Source organism: Schistosoma mansoni, chromosome 3 (assembly GCF_000237925.1).
Source record: "Schistosoma mansoni strain Puerto Rico chromosome 3, complete genome".
Lineage (NCBI taxonomy): Eukaryota > Metazoa > Platyhelminthes > Trematoda > Strigeidida > Schistosomatidae > Schistosoma > Schistosoma mansoni.
This window is the reverse complement of record NC_031497.1, coordinates 23,708,561-23,736,556: the sequence shown is the minus strand read 5'-3', so window position 1 is coordinate 23,736,556 and position 27,996 is coordinate 23,708,561. Positions and strand designations below refer to the sequence as shown.

At 37.4% G+C, this 27,996-nt stretch overlaps 2 protein-coding genes and 2 non-coding genes across 4 annotated transcripts in view; 2 read left to right on the top strand and 2 right to left on the bottom strand.

Moving 5' to 3' along the window:
- Positions 1-458: 458 nt before the first annotated feature.
- Smp_132510 (putative breast cancer type 1 susceptibility protein brca1) lies at positions 459-15,675 on the top strand (the record flags this gene model as incomplete). Its single annotated transcript, XM_018799721.1, has 8 exons — positions 459-710; positions 1,655-1,930; positions 3,600-3,908; positions 6,471-6,878; positions 8,069-8,165; positions 12,241-12,359; positions 14,064-14,463; positions 15,530-15,675. 8 exons carry the CDS (start codon positions 459-461, stop codon positions 15,673-15,675), a joined length of 2,007 nt encoding a protein of 668 aa, XP_018651481.1.
- A 1,781-nt stretch (positions 15,676-17,456) lies between these two features.
- The window catches only part of Smp_132500 (putative rab), a gene marked incomplete at both ends in the record, with an annotated part of 38,580 nt that continues 28,040 nt past the window's right edge, over positions 17,457-27,996 (bottom strand). Inside the window, 4 exons of the mRNA XM_018799719.1 lie at positions 17,457-17,502; positions 21,516-21,592; positions 24,153-24,272; positions 27,183-27,297. Coding sequence (XP_018651480.1) covers positions 17,457-17,502; positions 21,516-21,592; positions 24,153-24,272; positions 27,183-27,297 — 358 coding nt within the window. The remainder of the gene's footprint in view (positions 17,503-21,515; positions 21,593-24,152; positions 24,273-27,182; positions 27,298-27,996) is intronic.
- Smp_tRNA_00517_Gln_TTG.1.1 lies at positions 17,468-17,534 on the bottom strand. The gene has a single exon. It is a non-coding gene (tRNA).
- Positions 17,606-18,038, top strand: Smp_tRNA_00875_Gln_TTG.1.1. Its single transcript has one exon. It is a non-coding gene (tRNA).

Here is a 27,996-nt window from a genome sequence, read left to right as displayed (position 1 = left end):
CTAAATTGAAATATCGTCCAAGAACATAGTACCTATGAGACGAAACATCAAACAAATCTCAAGATGGTTTCAGTCCAGAACGCTCATTACTATCGCGTGTAACAAAATCAGATTGGAAGTACTAAGCTTCCTAAAGAAACATGTCATTTTATTATGCCTTTGCGACGTTTGATTTCTCGTGACTACTTTCATTCGAAGTCATTGCGCTCTCGTCTACGTTCTTCTCTGCGTCAAAATGAAGTTGCTGTTTCTCCCATCATTCAGGTCAAGTCACCACATGGTTACTCTGCTGATAAATGTGATTTGGACTCTCCTGAACCTCGTGGACACTTAACGGATCTAACATCTCTAACACATCATATTCAGCAATAGATTCTTGTGAAATTTATTGTCAGCCTTTACATTGCAGCGCTTGTGGTGAGACGCTAGTACTACATACCGATATAAATAGTGCAAATATGATATCGCCAGAACCACAGTTTTCGGAATTGCTACTCCGTCCACCCGTTTCTATTCTCTCGAGCTCCATGTCTTCTTCATATTGGCAGGCTGAAGACCCAGGAGATACAATCTTTACAGATGTTCATCTAGACGCCCTAGTAGAAGTGAACCGCCGTTATATATCAGAATCTGATCGAGATTATAATCTAAAGCATTCTAGTGTGTCCCTTCCTAGAGATTCCCATAGATCGTACCTTCAAACCAATTCGGTTAGTTTACTTCTAGACAGTAAAACAGACATTTTGTCTATAAAAGACATCCTATAAACCTTTAAGCATATATTCTGAATGAATCTGGGTTTAAAATGGAAATAAACCATGAAGGACTTGAGTTTTAGCCTCCTGAGAATAGAGTATATCTGGTTATTCTCGGCATTCATATTCAAGATACTCTCTACCAGAGTATTTCTGCACTGAGGACCTTCCACATTGTGATCCCTATGAGTGTTTAGTCTCTTAGATGAAGCATCTCATCGATTTTGGGTGTGGAGATGAAGAGACTAGCAAAATACCATCTTAAATACTTTGGATAACAGTACTAGAGTGCTTGGGATGTGCTTATCATTCTCTAGGTGTAAAATGTCTCTTCAGTGCCCATTCACACTAGTTTCTAATCTAAAAGTAAAGTAATTGAGCTTGTTGAGTATTCAACTTATGATCTCTATCTTATCATCCCGTAAGCTTAGTCGACTGATAACATCTTTTTAGGGACAATAAAGCTCACTTAACTTGCTTCTGTAACAGATACAAGCTGCAATTACTTATCAAAGACTGAATGTATTGCGGAGCAGTTCGCTTAGAAATACGGTTTATAAAGTTAAGGTGAACGTGCGAGTTATAAATATTTTATCGCAAATGCCTTCAAACCAGTACTCGTATGTAATAAAACCATACAGTAGTCAGTATTGCTATCAGTGTAGACAGATTTAGTTGTGAACTGTCATATATTTTAGTGACTGATCTGTGTTTTGTTTTTTACCGAATAAGCTCTATCTGATAATTTGTTAGTAGTACATAGATTCATAAAAGCTACCTTTTGTCCAACTTTATCTGTACTTTTTATTTCTCCAAATATTCCTGGTATTTTTAAATACTTAAGTGCCATTAATATTTTCTAAGACTAAACCATTTAAAATTACTTATAATTTTTATAGAGAGAAAATGCACTTCATCACTGTGAAATTCAATCGAGTGTCAATGTTCCAAATTTAGCATCACTAAAACCTTACAACTCACCTACACTACCTCCAAATAGTTCTTACGGTAATGCTCAACCAAACAAAAATGATGAACCGGAAGAAATACATGATAAGAACCTAGCGAACAGTGAATCTCCAACCGTACAAAACAATGATTTCTCTAGGTTTCCTGATCATTCTAATTTTTCCACTTTTCAAGGTAGTAGTAGTAGTGAGATTATGCCAACCGTGGTGAGTTTATTTAATTTGTCGAAGTAACTATTTGTAATTCGGCCTTATTTACTACCTAGCATTTTATTTTACTATATATATTTCATCTATTTTATGCTAAACTAGTTCACTTGTATTTATCTGAGTTGACTTAACCAAAGAATTTCTAAACCTTTTCGCAGTGTAATGTAATAATAGTGATCTTAGTTGTAAACCTACTGATGTTTTCATCCTTGTTTAAATTATTTGGCTGTCGTTTTGCGTAAAACTAGTTTAAGCTTCTCGTACTATTCATTTTTCGAAAATATTTTTGAAATAAAGTATCCTGGGGGATTGGATAAATGATATATTTTCTGCAATTGTTAGTTCATGCACTTCACTATTTTTGTTTGTGTAGAAACTGGATTAACTGATCATTACTACATTAAACAAATGTGCTTCGGTTGGCGTTTGTTTTTCGAGATCTTTAGTTAGTGGCCAGTATAAATAAGGGGATCTGTATCAATAACAATCAAATGGATTGGACTATAACTCTACCAAAGTATTCAGAAGGACTATATGATCAATTAATTCATTTGGTATTGTTTGCTTGGATCTTCCTATTGATGTTTAGCATCGCAATTTATAAGTTTCTTATTGGCATTTGTGTATCCTGCGCGGATTGTCACAAAAATTATAAACAAAGAATTATGGCTAGCAGTGGAATCCAGGACTCGCATTTCGTCCTATGTGGGGCTCGTCAATTGGATGCAGCTGCATCTCAAAATTGTTCACTCTGAGACTCGAACCCAGTACCGTTTTGCGTTATCCACTTAGCTACTGATTCCTCATAGCCACTTGCTTGTGGAATGAGGTGAAGTTTAAATTCACTCGGTATTGTTTGCTTGAGTCTTCCCATTGATGTTTAGGACTGCATTTGGTGAGCCTGCCGTTATACACGTTGACGATATCTATTACTACTTGTATAGTTGACCCAATAGTTATTTCGAAGTACTGTCATTTTCTTGTACAATATCCTCAGTATATTTCGAGCCATTTATCGTTTCGCTCCTGGAAATATTTATTGAAATTGTTTTGATAATTTTGTTGACGTTCGGTAGACAGACTAATATAAGAAACATGGGTTCAATTATAGATTAAAAAATAAAAACGGTTTTTATTTCAAACCACTCCCTCATCACTTAGAGTTTTATCCAGGTTTGTGGCTGATTTGGGGATGCTTGACACCCGTTGCTATAGTACCACTCTCACCAACAAGTTGCGTTTACTATTTTGTTTTAAATTGTTATCTAACTTTCAGAAAACGAGTGAACTTTTGTACTAGTATTACGTACTCTACTAGCTTTGTAAAGTAGTGATATTAAGTGAGTTTCGAACCCTATGGCTATTAGTTGAAAGACAAGTAATTGAAACACCGAGTCGCAATACTACGCATATGGCAGCAGATACTGAAAAAAGTTAATTTAAAAACCCTATGTAATTCTACTTCAACTATACTTCACAGATGTGTTTCGGCAAAATTATTCAATTATATGTAGTTTTGTTACTACTCGTTTGAATTGTCTAGAAACTTACGATACATCCTTTTGGCAACTTTAGCGAACTTTTGGCATAAATTATTGTAATCGACATACCAAAAGATTGCTAATAATTCCATCTAACTTGATCGTGGTGTGTCTGTTTATTTTAGGATCGTGAGCGTTTGCGCCACGAATGTGAAGAGTTGGAAGCCGTAGTTGCAGCTTTACAGAAGCAGTTGGAGGCTCAAGCTGACGAACTCAGTCCTAGATCAACTGCTGAAATCCTTAAATCAGCCTGTACAGAACCTTTGGATGATGCTCCTGTTGGTGTAACATCATTTACAGAATGTGTTCCTCAGCAGAGTCACGATGAAATACGAACGTTTCCTGGCAGTGATGTAAAACAAATCATAGTAAGCGTCGAAAAGCTTCAAACTCATGAACCGACGACCATTCAGTCGTCCCCAAGATTATCTCAGGTTAAGAACTTTATTTATTTTGCTAGTTTCTTTTATCCATAATGTTTTCATCAAGTATCTACGCGTATTTTGTTTGACTTATGACATACATACGATCAGATTGTATCATAGTTGGGTCATACAACAGACGTAGTACGAAATTTTAAACGGTTTTAACGCTTTTCGTGTATTCTAACTTTTTGGAACATGGGTACTTTGTAGAAAAATAATTCTTCGTTATTCTTCGCTATAACTAGTGAACGAAGTGGTGGCTTATTTATTTATTTAAACATAAATATTGGTACAAGGGGGAACCAGATATTCATGCTCCACACAGAACAATGAGAATGGGAAGATAAAAAAGGGGTAAGGTGCATATAAGAAGAAATAAAGAAAGGAACAATAATAACCACAGATTAGTGTTAGTGTAATAATAAGATTAATAAAGGGGGAAACAGAAATGTACAACCAGAAGAACTCTTTCAGTTAAGGAAGTTATAGTCACTTTTATGAAGAAAGTAAAAGAAATTTACAGCAGGATAGCCACTGGCTTCTATTCTGAGCCATACCTGATAACGTCTCTAGCCACTGTGTTGCAGCATCTCTCGGACCCCAGCCAGGGAGTCTTGAAGGACCAACAGAAGCCAGTCCTTTGCAGCTTTCTTTCATACCACGACACCATGTCATACACTGACCACCTCTCCGATTTTTCCAACCAATCCCAGAGTCGGCAAATGATGCACGACGTTGAATTCTCTGGGACAACATTCGTAGAACATGTCCAAGCCACCGAAGTCGGTGTTTCAAGATGGTGACACCAATTGAATTGTCGTTTCTGCGCCCGAACACACGATACCGAACCTCTGCATTACTAAAATGGTGTCGCCACTGGATGTCAGCAATCCTTCGGAGACAACGATGATGGAACACAGAGAGTCGTCTAACATCCTCAACTCGGAGAGGCCAGGTTTCACAAGCATAGAGCAAAACTGCTCTCACCGACGCGTTGTAGATCCGACCTTTTACAGCCAGACTAACATCACGAAGGCGCCAAAGATGGCCCAGATTGGCATAAGCCGCTCTGGCTTTCACTATACGTGCATCGATTTCATCACTCACGCCACCACCGGCACTTATGCAGTCAGTCAGTCGCAACGTAGAACTTCGTACGTACGTACATCAGTTCGAGTTGCCATTCCACATTAACACGGAGATCCAGTTGTCGATTCAAATCCCATAGTGGTAGAAGTAGTAAGAGTATAATAAGTAATCCGAAAGATTAGGGTTTGAAGATGTTATTGAAGGAGTATAATCCAGTGAAATAAATTTGGAAAGAGGAAACAGAAAGGGACATGAAGAATTCAGAAGATTAGGATTTGGTAGAACACAAAGAGTGGATGCACCTTCGCCATTGCAAACGATTTTGAGCCATGTAATTCGAGGTCTCTAACCATCGGTTATCATCTCGTGGATCCCGACCAGGTAGCCTACACCTACCAATATGGTTCAGTCCACTTGTCAGTGACTTCATGGATTGGTGCGACGTTGTGTTCTGGCTGCCCCTAGCTTTCTTCCAACCTACTTCTACAACATAAAACATTGCATATTAGGGCAGTCGGTGGTTGGGCATACGTAACACGTGTCCCAGCCATCTCAACTGATGAAGTTTCACTACTTCATCAATCGATTTGCCATCCTTATCTAGTACCCGTATCCTAACAACTGCATTACTTACTCGGTGGTCCTAGAATATACGAGCAATGCTTCGAAGACACCTATGGTCAAATACTAGTAGCTTAATATATATATATATATATATATATATATATATATATAGTGTGAGCTTGAATCTTGTTAACTGATTTAGTTCGATTTGACTCTGGATCCGCCTCTGCATTCGCTTGTTCGCGCATACTAGCCTTTCTGCTCAAAGTCGCTTGGTCTGCTTGTAACTTTGTTATTTGCGCTACTCAATAATAAACTGTAGTCGGCGCTTCGTGTTGCCTTGTGAATTTATACACCGTTGGGATTTATTTACTAACGTTTATCAGGGTGATTGGTAAACGAGGCTTAGGCAATTATCTCGAAGCCAAGTCGCTACACCCTTGCTTCGGTTTAGGCAAGTCATGCAGTATCATCAGACCTCACATTTAGTGTGGTTCATACCCATGTAACTCGGTTAGTGGGTTAAGTGAACGTAGAAATATTAAGTGTTTAAGTGCTTGCACCTCCTACAATTCTAACGCTCATTGTTAAATAAAGACCAATAACAATTTACGCGTTTTGTGTGTTATTCTGTTGTTTTTCCTTTTTGTTTTGGTTTGCCAACTACGATCTATAGTCAAGTAACAGTTTAGTTTGAATTTTCACTAAACCCTCTAGCTTAACTTGATCAACTTGGTTGTATAAACAGGATTTTTGAATTCCTCAGAAGTCCCATTCCTTAGGAAGATTTCGTATTCGGATTGGGGAACTCGTTTTTATTATTTTAGTTCAATATGAACTTCTAATAAATTTTTTTACATCTAAATGTACATGATACTGGTCAGAAGCCTTTTGTTATGTTTTATCTTCATAATTTAGGTCCTGGAAACTTGTGCTTCAGAAACGGTTGATATTATTCCATCCTCTCAAACAGAAGATGAACCAGAAAATTATCATGTCAACGTAATGAATCCACCCATTATTTCTCAGCCTACGGTGGCAAGTTTTAAGCCTGAGCAGTCAAACAAAAATGAATGGAGAAATATAACCAGTCCTCTGAATAGTTCTATTTGTGACTTCATCCCAGGTTCATTATCCTCATCTACACAAAATGTCCGTGATCCCATTTCACCAACTCAAAATCCAATGACTAATATTACTCAGTGTCCAGAAACAAACTGGAGTTCATGTAACACACTCGTAGATGAAAACTGGCCCCCAAAGACTTCTGATAAATGTCAGGGAAATATTGCTGTTACGGGTTCCAATTTATCACCTTCTGATGCTGTACGTTTTTAATAATTGTCTCTTCCTTCCATTATTATTTTTTCTGAAGCACTGTGTATGCAACTTTGAAGGGATATCTAATATTGTCTTTTTCAATGTGTATAAGCTTTGTGTATTATTTATGTTAAATGCTCGACGTTGACAAAATCATTTGTCAAAAATGCTAGTTTCTAACAGTCTATACTAAACTCACCACCGAATTTCAGCATACCGTCCACTAATATTTTATTTGACTAATCTTTGTCAGTCTATTTCAACATTCCCAATCTAACCGTTTCAGATTTTTTTATTTTATTTTATTTAAATACATAAATATTGGTACAAGGAAGCACCAGATGCATATGCACCACACAAATCTCATTCGATTTGTGTGAGGGCTGTGATACTGCCCAGGTGCCCAAACTGAAGCAGGTGGTTTTCTTAGGGGGCAACACCCCGAGCCTTTGACCTAAAGATCTGATCCACAAGGCAGTGGAGCATCGTGAGAAGATACGATCCCGTGGTAGCCGGTAACCAACGATTGATTCATACACCATTTGTTCCCTCAGGATACTGGAGCCCATGTGCACCATTAGTTTGGAATCAGAGTTTTCCAACTCCCCTAGGTGAACTTTCCGTGTCCACCAACGTGGCTAAAGCGCCGGACATTCGCTTTTCGTCCTCTCAATTCCGTAAACAACACCGGTGGTGCGAGAAGGCAGTGAGTAGGACTTCCCTGGCAGTGGTTGTATGCACGTGGCCATTTGAGAGCATTTGAAGAGGGAGAGCGTACTCTCCCCACTCTCGACCGTACCAGGGCATTCGGGGGCCAATCGTTTCAGATTACACATAAAAATACATAGAAATACATCACATACTCATCCTTCTGATTTATATTTATATGTATTCAGTTAGTTGGCTAGGGGTTCTCTTTTGAACTAGACTCGGTTGAGATTTTCGGATCTGTTACATGAATAAATCTTTTGTTGAACTACTTCAATTATTTTAATGTTTTATTAAACATTTCGTCAAAATAAAAAAATACTGAATTGTAATAAGTACTAAAAGGTTTCATTAATAAAACTACCTAGATTTTAAAACTAATAGGAGTGTATAAATGTGTAGTATTCTTGACTCTTCTCTTATCATTATGTACAGTTATTTCAATTACGCTATGTTTTACTTCTTTTCTGAACTATTCTTATATTTAGGCTTTACTACGTAAATTCTGCTTACAATTCAGTGTTTCGGAACATAGTCGTTTTATTCCTCAAAAGACAACTCATGTAGTGATTAAAGAAGAAGCAGGTAAGTAATATTACCTGACAAAATACTTCTAGTGCTATTTCTAATGCAATATGTTTAATTTTTTTTCAAAGGACATTTTTGATATTGATGTTATCAAAGTATAGAATGGTCTAGAATGGTCAACGCTGTTGAGATAAAAGTGAAAAACCTTTTCCCTACCTACAGTCATATATAATTGTGTTACCACGGTATTTAATCACATTCTCAAAACTTATTTAGCTAGCCAAATTGATAACCAAGTATGTCCATATTGAATCATTACCAAATAATTGGGATATAGAAAATTTGGCAACCTTCCTTGATACGTTAAATAACTCAATATTAAAGCATGAAAGAATAGAAAGTATTGGAATAATTTAAGCTTGATCTTCAAGTTTTACGCATATTGAATATATTCTGTCTGGAATGTTACTTAACAAATCATGCTATTTTTCTCTGACAAGCACCACAGTAATGAATTTCGTTTTTGTGTTAAATTAAGCAAACGGATTATTTTTAGTTTTTTTGTTTACAAAATGTTAAGAAAAACAGTTCTACAAATTCCAGCGTTTCGTGTTAGTACCACCCGATTGACAATCCGCTTACATATGTGTTGTTAAAATTACTTAACTCTATCTAGATACTGTTGACACTTTAATTGGAAGGTAGTGAGTTCGAATGACAATTTTCTCCACTTTTCATTCAGATTACTTTGCCAGATTTTTTCACGATAAGATTTCAGCGATTACTAGTTTGCGGAGTGTTCAATTTATTTTACTGAAAAAGGACTTGTCTATTTCCTGACTTTTAATTACTTCTACTTTTCAGTACCATTTCTATTATACCCTTGTGACATGCATTGTGTGCATAAATATTGTTTGTAATGTGTATGTTGGTTTTATTATTACTTATTATTACTTACTTACTTACGCTTGTTAACCCCAATGAAACATAGGCCGCTGACCAGCATTCTCCAACCCACTCTGTCCTGGGCCTTCTTTTCTAGTTCTATCCAATGTTTGTTTATTATTCTAATGTCTGTCTCCATTTCTCAGCATAATATGTTCTTTGGTCTTCCTCTTCTCCTTTGGCCCTGAGTATTCCATGTGAGGGCTTGCCTTGTGACGCAGTTGGGTGATTTCCTCAGTGTGCCCAATCCACTTCCAGCGCTTCTTGATTTCTTCCTCCGCCGGAATCTGGTTTGTTGTCTCCCACAGTAGAATGTTGCTGATAGTGTCTGGCCAACGGATCCCAAGTATCTTGCGTAGATAACTGTTAATAAACACTTGTATCTTCTGGATGATGGCTTTTGTAGTTCATCAGGTTTCCACCCCATACAGTAGTACTGTCTTGACATTTGTATTGAAAATTCTGATGTTGGTGTTGGTTGACAATTGTTTTGAGTTGCAGATGTTCTTCAGTTGTAAATATGCTGCTCTTGCTTTGCCGACTCGCGTCTTCGTATCTGCATCAGATCCACCGTGCTCATCGACGATGCTGCCCAGATATGTAAAGGTTTTTACATCCTCCAAGGCTTCCTCGTCAAGTGTAATTCGATTGACGCATGTTGTCTTGCTTTTCCCTTTGTTTATATTGAGACCTACTGCTGCTACACTGGTCGTCTTCTGCATTTGTTGTTGCGTGTGTGATAGAAGAGCCAGGTCATCTGCGAAGTATAGATCGTCCATTGTATCCAGTGCTTCCCTCCGGATATTGACGTTATCATAATCCAGTCGATCACCAGGAGAAAAAGAAAGGGTGAGAGTAAGCAACCTTGCCTGACACCGGTCTTTACCTCGAATGAGTTAGTGAGCTGTCCTCCATGGACGATTTGGCAGTTTAATCCACCAGGAATTCCGTATGATATTGGCTATCTTCTCAGGTACGCCGTAGTGTCGAAGAAGCCTCCATAGTGTTGTCCTGTCCACACTATTAAATGCTTTCTCGTAGTCAATGAAGTTGATGTAAAGTGATGAATTCCATTCAATTGATTGTTCCATAGTGGTCCGTAGAGTTGCGATTTGGTCTGTACACGATCGATCCTTACGGAATCCAGCCTGTTGATCTCGAAGTTGTGCGTCTATGGAGTCCTTCATTCTGTTTAAGAACACCCTGTTGAAGACTTCCTGGTATTGAGAGAAGAGTGATGCCCCTGTAGTTATCACACTTGCTGAGATCGCCTTTCTTTGATATCTTGATCAGAAGTCCTTCTTTCCAGTCTGTTGGTACTTGTTCTTCATCCCAAATCTTACTGAAGAGTGTGGATTATCTTTGCAGTTGCTGATACATCTGCTTTCAGTGCCTCTGCCGGGATGTTGTCTGGTCCTGTTTCTTTTCCGCTCTTGGTTTGTCTAATAGTCATGCTGATCTCTTCAATTGTTGGTGAGCCAACATCGATTGGGAGGTCCGTGGGTTCTGCTTCGATGTTGGGTGGATTCAGTGGAGCTGGTCGATTCAAGAGTTCTTTAAAGTGTTCTACCCACCTGTTTCGTTGTTCTTCAATGTTGGTGATTACTTTGCCTTTCTTGCTTTTCACTGGTCGTTCTGGCTTACGGTAATTTCCAGCAAGTTTCTTTGTTGTATCATACAGTCGTCTCGTATTTCCTTCTCGTGCAGCCTTTTCCTCTGTCATTGCCAAATCTCCCACAAATTTACGTTTGTCGGTTCTGATGCTCCTCTTCACTTGCTTGTTTACTTCTGTGTATTATTCGGCTTGCTCCCTGGCTTTCTCTGCTCTTGTTCGGCTGGTATTGATTGCTGCCTTCTTGTTCCTCCTTTCTTCAATCTTATCCAGTGTACCAACAGTGATCCCTTCCTTGTGATGGTGCTTCTTGTGGCCCAGAACCTCCTGACATGTTGAAACGATTGCCTCCTTGATACCTTTCCAGTTGCTCTCCATAGTAGCTCCCTTTCCATTGAGTATATCATGAAAGGCCTGTAACCTGTTGCTGAGGGCTATGTTGAATTTGTTGAGTTTGTCAGTATCCCGAAGAAAAGCCGTATTAAACTTTTGTGATGTTGTCTGCCCCGTTGTCCAGCGCTTTTTGAGTTTCAGTTTCATCTTGGTGATCATCAAGTGATGATCTGATGCTATATCAGCTCCCCTCCTGCTTCTCACATCCTCCATCATTCTTTTTGTTGATGCAGATATGGTCAATTTGGTTCTGCGTAGTGTGATCCGGTGAAGTCCATGTGATTTTGTGAATGTGTTCATATGGTTATATAGTGCCATCTATGACCAGTTTATTGAAGGCACATAGGTTTGCAAATATCTCACTGTTCTCATTCTTTTCTCCTAGTCAGTCCATGTCGTTCCATGATGTCTTCACATCCAGTGTTGTCCATTCCAACCTTGTCATTTAAATCTCTCATCAGAATGGTCAGGTCTTTTTTTTGGGCATTCCTCGACGATTGACTGCAGCCTATAGTAGAACTGATCTTCAACATCATTTTAATCGTTGGTAGGTGCATAGCATTGGATGACGTTCATTGTAATACCCTCTTTGTTTTGAAGAAGGCTTTGATGATCCTTGGTCCATGAGATTCCCATCCTATAAGTGCATTTTGTGCTTGTTTGTGCTCGAGATATAACAGAAGCTCCCCTGAAGCTAGTCGTTGTTGTCCAATGTGTTTCACTGATCCCAAGCACCTCCAGGTCGTATCTTTTCATTTCTGCGGCAATTTGGATGACCCTCCCGGACTCGCACATTGTACGAGCATTCCATGTACCTAGATAAATGGTTGTTCTGGTTGTAAGAAGGGGCATCAGCCTCGTGGCTTTCGAAGGAACTCTTCTAAATGAAGACCTGACTCCCAGGGCAGAGTTTAAATGGTTTAAATAATTTTTGTTGGTTAGCTTTTTTTTTAGCGAGTTAGTTTTCTACGGGATGGGTTCGCTAACCCCATGCCCAACGCTCCTCTTTAATCTGGTCTTGGGACCGACGGTAGCTCCTGGAAGGGTTACAGGCGGAGTTATATATATATATATATGCTACTGTATAGTTTGAAAATGAGTTGATTGAAAAATAATCCGTTTATGAATTAGTTTTTATACTACCAAATGGTTTTTTTTTGTTTTATGAAATTTGTGATATAGGTCGTCCTCGTGTAGTCAAACGAACCTTAAAGTATTTTATGGGTATTCTTAATCGAGCATGGATTGTAAATACTGATTGGGTTCGTGAATGCGTGGCATCCAAGAGACTTCTGGATGAGGTAATTTTGGTTGTACTCTAATCTTATGGTTTTTGAAAGTCCCTATTAATTTTTCGCCTCACCGAGTCATTTCTACATAGTTTCAAGCAACTTTTAATAATGTGGAGGTTTTGTGGCGATTGGTTGAATTTCTATTTGGTATTCATCACAGTGTTCAGTTCGTAAGGAATATCACCTCATTAGTTTATTGAATAAATCAGGTAAAATTCGTTTATTTTTAGAGTAGATGGTCTGCTTCTCTGTTTTGCAAGTTCAGTAGACAGATAATACTGATGGACTGTGTGTTGTTAAATTCGATATTTGTGAAAACTTACGCATAATCTCTATGATAAACTGAATTTGTATGAGTGGATTTTTCATATAGCAGTAGTCGTATATAACTATCTCTTAAATATGGTATACTTCATACTTAACCGTTTTCGTTTTCGAAATTGCTTAAGTGTGACTTCAGTTGTTCTTGGAATTTACCTTTGGCTTTCCCATCGCTGAGTTCAACTCCGATGAGTCTTCCTAATGTGGCTTTTCTGCATCCAGTGAGGCCCAAGCAAATGCGTGCTCGTATTAGAGCATAACCAGAGTCTAAATATGTACTGTAAAACGAGCGGCATTCTTCCATCGAGCCCTTGCAACGATGACTATTGGCAATATGGTCTATTTGAGTCCATCGTTGATTTTGTGCAAGGGGTCGCCATGTTAGATGACGTCTTTCCTTATGCTAAAAATTAGTGCTTACTAAAAACAAATTATTGTCTGAGGACAGTTGCAGCAGACGACCACTATTATCTGTTTGCTGAGCCGAAATACTAAAATGCCCACCTAAATGTCTTTCTATTTGGTTGAAGCTACCTACCTGGTTATTAAAGTCACCTGCTACGAGTACCATGTCTGAGTGTTTAGCTTATCTTTACTCTTCTCCTTTTTTTTCCTTCTTTTACATATACGCATCTTCCCCCTTTCTCCTCCTATTCTCATTATTTTGTGTGGCGCATATGTATCCGGTGCCCTTTGTACCAATATGTATGTGATTAATAAATAAATAAATATCTTTCACTTGATCCAGGCTGCAGTAGCGGGAGCATAGGCAGAAACGGCGAAAGGCAACGACGTGTGTCTCTATCCTTCCGAGTTGTTACGGATCCGTTTAACCAAACATCACATAGGTGCCTAATAACAGGGATCCATTCTAAAAGTCCTTGTTCTGCCCTCGTACTTAGTGCTATGCCTACACCCGCCAGTAAACGAGAACTAGCCATCGGATTGCCAGATACACGGATGGTGTATCTCGTCGGCCGTCCATTTTGGCGAGGTGAGGTTAAGTGAATGACCACACTAGGATCCTGTATGCGCGTTTCGGAGAAACAGTATACATCAATGGTTCGAGATTCTAGGGTCTTAGCCAAGGAAACGTGCTGGTCGGTTTGACATAGGGTGCGTACGTTGAAGGCTTCAATGTGTAGTTTGGAGCGAGGTTTCAGTAGATCTTGGACAGCATTTCGCGTACTAGAATCATTGGCCATGGTAGCACTGGAGAAGGAAGTTTAGAGTTGATAGTTGAAGTAGGAGGAATAAAAGAAATTGAAGAGGGAAATCGGTTATGAATACAGTGGTCTTAAGTGCTGTTAGCAATTCTAGATCTTCTAATTACTTTTATTATTTAAATTGCTTATTTTTTAACGTTTATATTTTCTGTTTAATGAATATTAGTCGCCATATGAGATTGAAGGAGATACAGTTTGTGGCGATTGTCATGAGGGTCCTAGACGTGGTAGACTTGGTGTCCCAGCCATTCCTCAATCTCTTGATAGGTTACCTTTCCGAAATTCCTCCAACCGATTGACTGAAGCTGAATCCAGTGATCGCCGTCCATTTTCTGAACTATGGCTATGTGCATATCGTAATTTGGGAGCTCTACAAGTGGCTGATTTTTGTCAGTTGGCATTAGATGGAGGTGCTACACGAGTTTTCGAAAAACCTTCGGAATTAATGGATGCAACCAATAAATTAACTGAATCTATGGGAAGTAAAGGGACAGATGTTCGGAAACCACGTGCTGTAATTCTTACAGACAAAGATTCTTCTGAATTCAATCTTCAAGAGTGTCAAGGTACGTTTTTAGGAGTATCAGTCTGACTATTAGCAAGTGTTTGGAAAGGAATTTTTCACATTGTGAAACTATAGCAAGTATTTTGCCATAACTGTGCACTTATGAATCCTTCATGTATCAATAATTAGCTGTAGAGACAATATTGAGACTTAGTAGTATTTCTTCTTTTAACAACGGAATTATGGTCAATTTACTGCTTTGTCTAACTAGAGTTATCCCATCAAACACTTTATTACCGTTATGGTTACTTTCTCAAAGGTTGAACCAGCGAGCATACGCTGAACATTTCATGCTTTACTCGTGATCTTCGAAAAACTTTGTTTTCCATATCCTTTTACCGTGGATGAGGTATGTATAGTATCTAATAAAATTAAGTCTGGATCTGTTAAAATCCGATACTGGTGCTTAATTGTAAAAATTTATGTATGCGATTCTTGAAAAGGTACTTTTGATTGAAGCTACCTGTGTTGATCAGATTACTGTAAGGTTGTTGGTGAACATTTTTGTTCAAGAAATCCATGAAAGAAAAGTTTTGGCCATTAATTTCAGATAGAACAGATGAATACAATCCTACTTTCTCCACCAAAAGTAATTGACTGTTATCATTAATACCAACGAACTTATAAATATTGATTCTTGGACATACTGAGTAATATGAGCGTTATGAGCTCATTCCAACTCCCCTAGGTGAACTTTCCGTGTCCACCAACGTGGCTAAAGCGCCGGACATTCGCTTTTCGTCCTCTCAATTTCGTAAACAACACCGGTGGTACGAGAAGGCAGTGAGTAGGACTTCCCTGGTAGAGGCTGTATACGCGTGGCAAATGTGAGAGCATTTGAAGAGGGAGAGCGGACTCTCCCCACTCTCGACCGTACTAGGGCATTTGGGGGCAACGGTTGTTTAACTTATTTCTATCCGTGATATAAACAAAATTAAACAATCTCCACAACCCTATTACCAATAGTGTAAACTAATTTCATCGATTACTTTTAAATATTTAGTCAGGACGTTTTTATGTAAGTCACATTTTACTGATCAATACATTTATCCTTGTTCATATTTCAGAACTCTATCGAATATATGGTGTACCTGTTATAAGTATTGAATGGATGTTGAATTGTATTTCATTATATCGTCGTTTACCAATTAATCAAGCTTATCGTATATGTCCAACTCCTCAACCTGTTTCTGTATCTATTTCCAAATCTTAATTTACCATCTTTATATTATATCATTATCTAATTTTCTTCTTACTTTCCACAATCAGTCACTTTTTGTGTAATATTTAATTTGTTCCCTGTTTTTACCCCAATTGTTTTACTTTAAGTATTATTTAGTGAGCTCTTTCAATTCGTAACTATTGAGACTGTCTGTCGAAATGTTACTAATGGGAAATTTGATTTGACAACTATTAATTTTCAATAATAAATATTAGACACCTTGGAAGAGCTCTTGTTGAAAATGTATTTATGGTTATGGAGAAGATATATTTGTAAATTTGTTGGTTATATATACATATATATATATATATATACCTTTTTGTTTGCCAGTTATTTTTAGTATCCACCTATTTGGGGGTTCTGTAAGTTGTTACTTGTTCAATGTTCACTGAGAGCAGCAGGCCCTGACAGGTTTACTCCTGAGATTTTTAAGGATGGTGGTCCAGTACTAGCAGCGAGATTGACTGAGGTCTTAGGTAGAATCTGGGAACTGGACGTAATTCCATCTGACTGGTCCCAATCACTGATTGTGCCAGTCTATAAGAAGGGACAAAAGTCCTCTTGTGACAATCACAGAGGGATCAGTTTGACTAATATAGTGTCTAAAATATTAGCTTCAATAATACTAGGTCACCTAACCAAAGCTCGTGAAGAGCAGACTAGAGAAAACCAGGCTGGTTTTCGACCTGGACGTGGTTGCATAGACCAGATATTCATTCTACGTCAGGTCCTAGAACATAGACATACATTCAGACGTCCCACTATCGTAGTATTTCTTGACCTTAAGGCGGCATTTGACTCCGTTGATCGTGGGGTTCTATGGCAGTGTTTGTCGCTGAACGGAGTACCTCATTAAGGCTCTCTACTCGAACACAACTGGTCAAGTTAGAGCCTATGGCGAACTGTCATCGGAATTGGTTACCTCAAGTGGTGTTCGTCAGGGCTGTCCACTCTCCCCATTCTCGTTTAACTTTGTCGTTGACATGCTCTTAGAGATAACACTTTCATCATCTCAAAGTAAATCTGTATCAGCTGATTTATCTAGTGTCTGTTGTACGTTCTTTAACTCTACGTACCCTTCAGTTACTGGTCATTTGTAATTTGGAAACGGATCTAAGCACTCTTCATCCTGGTGATAGTGACATGCTACGAGTTTCGAGTATTCATTTAGTGGTATATATATCTTCTGTGTGGTACCCTAATTGTAGTTGAAGTTGGTAGGTTTCGGAGTGAAGTAATATACTTAGATAATCAAGCCAGTAAACCGAGTATACTTGTCATTTGTATTCACTCTTTAATACGATATTCTAATCGTCATCCATCAGTAAATATTTCTATCCGTTTTCAATTTTATTTTGCCGTTCCCCCAGAAGCTAATGTTCATGTTTGGTTAGTGAGTCAGTAATATCTACATAGAATGAATCTATATTAGTATCATACTCTCCTCGTTAATACGCAGGCTTAAAGATTTCTTTAGTAATCACAATTGTAGATCTCCAACACTGCATCAGCTCCTCCACTGTTATGGAAAACACATGACTGACTTCCCAATATTTTATTAGAAATTTAACGGAAAATTATCCGTCGTAACATTTCAGCATGACTTGATATGTGTTTTTTTCTCAAATTCTTTGAAGTATAAAAATGTTGATTGGCTTTTAAATAAGTGATATCCATCTAAACTATTTTTGGAATGGTTAGTTCCATCTATATTTTTCATCGTACACAACATTTGGGATTCGTTTGTCGTGGAGTATCATTTGATGATAATTTCAGTTGTGGACATCGTAAATTATAATCTTCTTGAGCACATAGTAATCTGTAAGGAAGTATACATCAATGTAAAAGTAAATATTTTGTAAAAACTGCTCAGCTAAACACATTTTACACAAAAAAACATGGTAAGCAAAGATGGATAGTGGCTAGCAGTGGAATCCAGGACGCGCGTTTCGGACTCGTCAGCTGGATGTACCTGCATCTCAGAGTTAATGTTCACTCTGGGACTCGAACCCAGTAACTTTCGCTCCAAACGCCATCGCGTTATCCACTCGGCCACTGAGTCCTGATAGTCACTTGCTTGTGCAATGGGGTGAAGTTGAAATTTACTTAGTATTGTTTGTTTGGATCTTCCCATTGATGCTTTTAGGACTGCAACTGGTCAGCGAACATCAAGATGCAGGTACATCCAGCTGTGTAGTCCCAATAGGACGAAACGTGCGTCAAACTGGATTCCACTGCTAGCCACTATCCATCTTTGCTTACCGTGCTTGTGGATTTAGGCTATATCGAAGCAATACGCACAGTATGCACATATGCCAATTAGAGACTGATCAGTCGCAGTCCTAAAAACATCAATGGGAAGATCCAAACAAACAATACTAAGTAAATTACCAAAAAAAACAGTTTTATAGTTTTAGTTACTTTAAGGCAAACTACCAGGTTATTGTGAGATTAGTCTATTCATAACGTATATTATGCTTGATTGTATTCTCTGTTTAAATGTAAATCTTTTTCAGCTGGTTTCTACACTTAATACAGTAATCCTAAATGACAATTCATTCTTGTACTTCGAGCTACATATTGTCGAACGATAATTTCAAAAACCAATTGATATTTCACTGAAGACTGGAGAATACCGGACAGATGTTTCGTCCTAGTATAGAAATCGTTAGCGGTGCGCACTCACAACCCTACCAGGTTCTCTATATGTCTCAGCGAAAGCTTGACTAATTAGTGGCGAATAAACATACCGGTTGAATCGATCTCCGCAATATCCACTCAGCTATTGTCAGAAACTGTAAAAGGTGCCTATTTAAGGTAAATTTCTAGACTAAATATATGTATCAATAGTGCGTTCGGAATATGCAACTAACATATGAAAGGATTTGAACTGGAATATATCGTAAATCTTTAATGCACTAAACAAATAAATCACATTTTTACAGAGGATTCTGTGGATGGTTTCACTTTACCATTCAAAACTGAGTTCGGTCATAATGTTTGTTAATTCTATCATCGGTGTGTTTTTAAAAAGTTAGTCTCATCTACTATGCAGAAGGAGAATAAAATTGATCGATATAATCATCTAAACCCTACAGTTGGAGGAATTCGAAAACAGTCTTCGGATGAGGAACGGTCTTCATCTGTGGTCATTTTAATCGCCTCTTGTAGACTTGATCATATAAATTGCCAAATGCATCAGTGATCTATGTTCATTAAGGTATCAACTAGATCGTCTGTTTATTTTAATGAATTCCACCTAGCAAAATACCTTGGATTTCCAGTGGTCAAATAAGACATGATTCGGGAATGTGCATTCACTTGCGTGACTATTAATTATTTAGCCTTATGTGCGTCAACGATGTATCGCAGAAAATGTCACTCAATAAGTCTAATAGTTGGAACTGTCTCACTTTAGCCAAGTGATTTGAAAAGAACGGTATACCATTAATTGAAGTAACGGTTACAATAACTGGAAACTCCTTGTCAATAAGAAATGACAACTAAAACTAGACATTTCATTGATTAATGTACGGAATCATCATAATTTTCAATGCACATAATTTTTCTGATTAATAAACTTGACTAAGACAAGAACAACGAACGTGGTAGAATGAAGTAAATTCATTTATTTTGTGGATTCTTGTCAGCTATTTACAACCTGAAAACAATAGTAATAATTCACAAGCATGGTAAGCAAAGATAGATAGTGGCTAGCAGTGGAATCCAGGACGCGCGTTTCGGACTCGTCAGCTGGATGTACCTGCATCTCAGAGTTAATGTTCACTCTGGGACACGAACTCAGTAACTTTCGCTTCAAACGCCATCGCGTTATCCACTCGGCCACTGAGTCCTGATAACCACTTGCTTGTGAGATGGGGTATGCACATATGCACATTAGAGACTGACCAGTTGCAGTCCTAACACATCGATAGGAAGATTCAAACAAACAATACTAAATGAATAGTAATAATTATTTATTATAACCGATGTACATACTAGGTATCACATTATTAGATTGACGACAATAAGTATGGATGAACTATAGAACGGTGAAGTGAACAAATATTTATGTTACTAACTGTAGAAATCCTTGAGGAGAAATTTTAGTAATACATGGAGACAGATTTCCGAAGGATGAATATTGATGTCGAGGTTACTTAATAATCATAAAATTTGACAAGTTAACAGTAAGATGAGTAAAGCTCAGGAAACTTCAAGATTGAAAATGAAATTTGTTGTTGTGACTATGATTTAAGTTACTGAGTAAATGAATAGTGCAGTCGTTAGGATACGGGTACTAGGTAAGGATGGCAAATGGATTGATGAAGTAGTGAAACTTCATCAGTTGAGATGGCTGGGACACGTGTTACGTATGCCCAACCACCGACTGCCCCAATGTGCAATAATTTATGGTGTAGGAATAGGTTGGAAGAAAGCTAGGGGCGGTCAGACCAAAAAGTGGCACAAATCCATGAAGTCGCTGACAAGTGGACTGAGCCATATTGGTAGGTGTAGACTACATGGTTGGGATTTGCGAGAAGATAGCTATCGATTGTTAGAGACCTTGAATGACATGCCTCAAAATCGTTTGCAATGGTGAAGGTGCATCCACTCTTTCTGTTCTCTCAAATTCTAATCTTCTGAATTCTTCATGTCCCTTTCTTTTTTCTCTTTCCGAATTTATTTCACTGGATTATACTCCTTGGATAACATCTTCAAACCCTAATCTTTCGGATTACTTATTATACTCTCACTACATCTATCACTATGTGATTTGAATCGACAAGTGGATCTGTGTTAATGTGATATGTCAACTCGAACTGATGTACGTACGTACGAAGTTCTACGTTGTAACTGACTGACTGAATAATGAGAAAATAAAAGTAGCCAAGATAACGCAAGATTTACAATTGTTTCTTTTTGAATACATAAGGTTTTAAAATTTTTCTTATAGAATTTTCACATTTGGTAACATATAAATGTTCTTCCACTTCATCGTTTTACAGTTCTTCCGTACTTACTGACGTTATTTTACCAATCTTCAACAATATGACATCACCCGACCGTTGCTGCTACCTTGACATGGTGGTCGGGCTTGCCTATCGTGATGAACCAAACGAGCTATTCTGGCTGGGACAATCGTTTCTCAAGGTCCTACCATGCCAGACAGGTCAGTTGAAGAGTGGTAAGACTAAAAGCAGCAAACTAAGGTTCGAAGGCGAAGTCGTACTGCTGACTATACAGAGGTGTAACGGCAGTAAGGTGTTTCCTTCAGACAATCAGCATAACAGTGATGCTGCCTTCCCACAAGGAGGGGTGGAGTTATAAAAGGTCGACCCTAAAAATACACACCTCGCCTTATCCTACAGATTTCCGTCTCCGGCGGTAAGGTCCTTTGAAGAACGGAGCTAACACAAAAACTACCCACAAAAAAGTTCGTATCTGACCGACCTCAAGCAGTTGTCCCTTGGGCACTGCGGTCACACTCTCAAGTCGTTAAGATCAACACTAATCCAACTTCTTTTTCTGGTCCCTAAAGAAATACCCTTCCACGGTGTGGGCAGCCGGGAAGTGATATTAGCCCTCATACCCGTAACTGCACACGAGACCAAGTTGGTCACTTTCAAATCTCTCCTACACCTAATAACTCTCTTATCTCCGCGACTGAATATGACATCAAGTACGTACATTGGTCATAGATAACAATTATTATTATTGCTTTCAGGTTGTAAACAGTTGATAAGAATCTACGAAATAAATGAATTTACCCTATTCTGCTACGTTCCTTGTTCATATGCTATTCAACTTTTAAAAATATATTTCCTTACCTTGCTAGTGCTTCTAAGCATTCATTTACATTTTCACCAGTCAATGCACTTGTTTCGAAGAAAAGTGCTCCAATCTCCTAGAATTATTGTTCAAAAAGAATGGATGATACATAATCGCCATTAAATTGTCAAGAATACTACAATAAATCTTTGTAACTTGATTACAAACTACAACTCATGAAACAAAAGTAGTTGATGTCGAAACAATCATAGAAATTAGGCCTAGTATTCCAAAGACTTCCCTTCACTTGTCAGTTGGCACGGAAAGTGGTTTTAGTTAACAAAGAAATCAACTAACTAGGAATAAAAAAATGAACAAATAAATATTAATTGAGTCACTTGACGTGTACTTGCTCATGTTCATCAATCATTAATCCATCAGTGTTAGCGCTAATGGTAAAATGTGTCCTTGGAATCTCTATTTTAAACGTGATGGTGATAAGCTTTGTAGCTAGATCAACCGCTAGGCTTATTTTTGAAACTAATTTATCTATCATCCATGATCAATAACCTTAGCTACATGAAAGCGTTTATCAACGACTCATACAGATTTTCACTCTTAAGTAATGGCGGTTTGGACTGATCCAATTTAAACCCAAAGTTCCAGTAATTTATCACTCTGTATTTTTTACAATTTTCAAATCATAACTTTTATACAACCTTCAAGATAGTCATTTGAAGGTTGATTGAATGAAAATATTTATCCTCGTTAAAGCGATTGAATGAAAAATATACTACTACGTGCTAGGTTCTAGATTATCCAGATGCTTCATTATGACCTAGTTTTCGATAAGTTAAACTTGATCGATTGGTCTAAATTGGCATCATTCTTGAATTGCTGTATACCTCTGTTAAGTCACTTATATTGATGGTGGTTAATTGAAAATTTTAGAAGTAACTTATGACCTGTGTAATACTTGTAAGTTGTATATATGTAGCTCATTAGATAAAATTTATTAGTTTGTTTTCATAGTTGAAATCGTGAGTCCATTGAGTCTAGACAACCATGGAAAACCTGGAAGCACTGGATGGCTGTTTCGTCTTATTATGGGACTCCTCAGCAGTGCGCATCCACGATTCCGCACTCGCGGGACTCGAACCCAGGACCTACCAGTCTCGCGCCAGCTCACTTAAAGCAGAAATATCAATACACTCTGATAACTATGATTTAAAATTAGGATATTTCAAAAGTGTAAAAGTATGTTAAAGAGCCCATCAGTAACCTTCACAATAAACTAATGCCATGAAAGATTTCAATGATTACAGTTGAAACAAAAAAAAATCGAGTTCATTCATTTCATATTGTTACATTCTAGTCAGTAACTACTTACAGTTGATAATCTTTTTGGGTTTTTTTTCTATAAATGAAATTTGTTACAATATTTACCTAGTTTGATAGACTGAAAATGGATTTTAAGTTATTTGTACTGGGTGTTTGAATCTTCTCCCTAATGTTTAGAATTGTATTCGATAAGTTTCTTTTGGGATGCGTGTATTCTGTGTGGATTGCTTCTATATTTCCATTAAGTCATAAGCATTATATACAGAGTTGAATGGTGGCTAGTAGTGGAAATCACGACGCGCATTTCGTTTCATTTGAGACTCGTCAGCTGTATGTATCTGAATGCCAGAGTTTATGTTCATTCCTGAGATCGAACCTAATACCGTCCGCTTTGCATCTTGGAGTGAATTTCAACCCTGGGATGCAAGTACGTCGAGTCCCAGATAAGACGAAACGCGCGTCCTGGATTCCACTGCTAACCTCTATCCAACTCTGCCGATAATTCGTTTGTAGAATGAATCAATGTAATATAAATAGTTCTCAAATGATGTTTTCGGCAATGTAATGTTGAGAATTTTGATCAAGGGGTAATTAATTCTCATACATTTAGTGATTGATCTAATCAAGTGAACTACTTGGAGTTTTAGGGTTAATATATGCATAATGTAAATTAACACGCTGAGATTTTAAATATTTATCTGACGAGTTCCAAATAGGATTTCACTGTTGTTCATCACCTAAAAATGTTTAATAATTATATATATTATGCTTCTTGACTTAAATTAGATGATAGTATTCCACTTCTTATTAAACGGTACTTAACATAACATATTTGTGATCTTATGAATAATAATTTCGTCATTTTTGATGAACTATTCGTATTATTATTAACAATGGACGTGATCCCAAGAAAATAAGGTTATAGTGATATTTCGAGAAAAAGAAACTTCCCCCCAAATTCCCTGGTACGGCCGAGAGTGAGTAGAGTACGCCCTCCCTCTTGAAATGCTGTCACATGGCCACGCGTATATAGCCTCTGACAGGGAAGTCCTACTCACTGCCTTCTCATAGTGGAGGTGTTGTTTATGAAGTTGAGAGGACAAAAAGCGAATGTCTGGCGCTTTAACCGGGTTGGTAGACACGGTAAGTCCATCTAGGGGAGTTGGAAAACCTTGATTTCAAACCGATCGTGTACATTGACTCCAATATATTGAGGGAACATATGGCGTATGAATCAATCGTCGGTCACCAGTTATTATAGTGAAAAAGTTACCTTTAAACTATTGAGTCGATATCTGGTGATTAAAAGGTTTAACTTTAGTCAATACGTGATTATTAATTAGTTTAACGCTCACCTGAGCCAGTTTACTGCCTATTGCATAACTAACACATTTATTTCCTTGCCATTCTTTCTGCTCTTTTAAATCTTTTTTATTTCCAATAATAGCGATAGGTATTTGTTTGCCAGCATTCTCCTAAGAATTGAATGAAAAGTAAATATGTATGATTGTAAAACCATAAATTATGACTCCTGGTAAAATTTTTATCCAAAGACATTTTAACTATCTCAAGACAAAAATAATAATTGCCGATTGTAAAGCAAAAGTAAGCAAACTGTCATCTTGTCAAGTCAAACGTAGTCTAATGTGATTCTAATTGTTAACTAGTTTTCATGTGTTTAACATTCGATTGTATTTTTATATTTAAGGGACTAGAAATTTGCGTTTATAAGTGGTAAACGTTTTAAAGTAATACCTAGCCATCTAGTGAAACTTCATCAGTTGAGATGGCTGAGACACGTGTTACGTATGCCCAACCACCGACTGCCCCGACGTGCAATGTTTTATGGTGTAAGAGTAGGTTGGAAGAAAGCTAGGGGCGGTCAGAACACAACGTCGCACAAATCCATGAAGTCACTGACAAGTGGACTGAGTCATGTTGGTAGGTGTAGACTACCTGGTTGGGATGCGCGAGATGATAACAACCGATGGTTAGAGACCTTGAATGACATAGTTCAAAATCGTTTACAATGGCGAAGGTACATCCACTCATTGTGTTCTCCCAAATCTTCTAATCTTCTCCCTATTACTGCTTATACTCTTACTACTTCTATCACTATGTGATTTGAATCAACAACTTCATCTTTGTGTTAATGTGGAATGGCAACTGGAACTGATGTACGTACGTACAAAGTTCTGCGTTGTGACTGACTGACATTCAGATTTATGTATTTCATTATAAAAGCATGTCTTATGATTGCATTGTTCAAGATTTTAGTAAGATGGTAGTCATAAAAATAGTTTAGCTTTGCACAAGTATTCACTGACTCAAGCTATCTTACCTAACGTTATTAAAATGGAAGAAAATTAATGAAATAAATACCAAATGATTCAAAATATTTAAAGTGATCATAAGGGAAATTTCATAGTTGTGTTTTGCAATAGTTAGAATTGAAATATCTAAATTATTATACAATTCCAGTACTACATGTGTCGTATAAATCAAACTAGTCATTAGGTTTTTAAACAGACATTTATTTCCTTCCTTGTGAACTGCAATGACGAGGGGTAGTGACCAAACTAACGAAATTACAAGCAGTTCCCAAACTCTGACTAGTATCTTAGTCAATTTAATTGTTGGATTTATTCACTGTCTTCTCGCTGATTAGAATTCCAGTATTATTCCTTACTTCTTTTTAATTTTTCAAATCCTACTTTTCATGTTTAGCTTTTGTTTTGCATTGGATATCAATCCCTCTTCTTTGCTCAGCATCTTATTGATCTCTCTTCCTGTTATTCTGATGTAAGATATGACCAGTTGAATCGATCAGCACTTGTCCTAGGTCCTACTTCGACCATGAATAACCAATGGGAATAGTAAGTGGGTAAATATAGTTCATAAGTTTATGGTCAATTTTTCATGTTATCCAACAACAATTACCTTTATTTGTGGTAATCAGTGATCTTATAATTGAATTTCCTTCTCTGACAGACATTTTCCTTTTATCGTGTTTCCACCACTCACTTTGCTTTCAAATTTGTTTTGATATTATTATCTTTGTGATTTTTATAAATACGTAAATTATTTGGTTTCTACTATTATTATCAGAAGGGGTTTTGGTGGATATTATAGTAATTTTAATAGTTGAGATCATGAGTCAATTGAAGCTAAGCCACCATGGAAAACCTGAAAGCACTGGATGGCGGTTTCGTCCTATTGTGGGACTCCTCGGCAGTTCTTATCCAAGACCCCGCCTCATGAGATTCGAACCCACGACCTATCAGTCTCGCAGTCTCCAAGAGGTATTCCGTGGAGTTCTAGTGAGAAGCAATGACCAATGGAGTTCAATTATGTCTGTTGTGAGATAATAACGTACTGAAGACAATGGTGGATGGTTGTTCAATTTCGTGGATTGGTTGAAGTTAGACATTAATACCGTTGGATGCCGGCCGGCTCAGTGGTCTAGATGTTATGCGTTCTGACGCGTTATGGATATGTTCTGGGTTGGAATCTCGCGAGTCGGGATCGTGGATGCCCAGTCTGTGGAGTCCCATAATAGAACGAAACGGCTGTCAAGCAGTGCTTCCAGGTTTTCCATGGTGGTATAGCTTCAATTGACTCATGATTTCAACTATTAAAATATCTACTATTATTGTCTGATAACCTTTCGAGTTTTTTGTTAGATATTATAATATAAAGGTTAATATATCTAATTCAGTCAATAATTTCCTCAAAAGTTTGTTCTTTAAATATGCTAATAACAGAAAGATCCAAATCATCACAAAATTAAATTCATTCCTGTTGCACAAGATAATGTCTATCTAGAATCAACAACTCATTGTTTTAACGCGCTGATCGTTTGAAGGTAAACAAGTGGAATGAAATTTCTCTGTAAATATCATCACTAGAATGAAGGTACATCCAGTTGACAAGTACCGAATAGGATGAAGTACTAGTCTTGAATTCCTTTAGCTAATTAGCACCTAAATTTATTCATTTTATTGATAAAATCAGCTTCCTACATGAAATCTATGCAAAATTATTTTTACCAATGTAGTCTAAATCTATGATAAAAATGATTTTCATAGTTGAAATCATGAGTCAATTGAATCTAGACAACCATAGAAAAACCTGGAAGCACTGCTTGACGGCCGTTTCGTCCTATTATGGGACTCCTCAGCAGTGCGCATCCACGATCCCGCACTCGCATAAAAAATGATTTTACCTTAATGGCTGTATAGTTTTGAAAGAATTACTAAACGAAAACGTAAACTATCAATGTTAAAACATCACTTCCCCCATAGTAATGAAACTAGATACTACTTATTAATCAATGAAATAATACTTTATTAGTTATATTTAAAAAATATATATATATTATTTACTTCTATGATTGTTATCCAATCTCTTGTACTAATGAATGAAGATTCTGATGTACAATCATATACTAATAAGATACCATCAGCTTTTCTATAGAAACTAGTTGATACACTGCGAAATCTATAAAAAATAGTATAAAATATAATATATAGGTATATATAAATGGAATAAATAACGTTTGCAATGTCATTTATAAATAATGACAGTAAATAATTCAGATCATGATTTGAAAAGGTTGTGCACTTATAAAACATTTGATGTTAACATTACTCCCAAAAAACATGTTATGCCCACCTCACAAACACAATCACCGTTTTACATGACTGCGTTCAGAAACAAGTAACTTTTGGTGATCATTAATAAGTGGTCAACTACAAAGAATATACAGGTCACAATATTTTATGCTTTTAATGGGTTTACAAAAAAACGTGATAACAATCTTGCGTGAAGCAAAGATGGATAGTGGCTAGCAGTGGAATCCAGTACGCTCGTTTCGTCTCATTTGGGACTCGTCAGCTGGATGTACCTGTATCTCAGGACTCAGTAGCTGAGTGGTAAACGCGGTGGCGTTTGAAGTGGTACTGGTTTCGAGTCTCAGAGTGAACATCAACTCTGAGATGCAGGTACATCCAGCTGACGAGTTCCAAATAGGACGAAACGTGCGTCAGACAGGATTCCACTACTAGCCATTATCCATCTTTGCTTATAATGCTTGTGAATTAAGGCTATATCGAGGCAACACGCACAGTATGCATATATGCCAATATGAGACTGACCAGTTGCAGTCCTAAAAACATCAATGGGAAGATTCGAATAAAC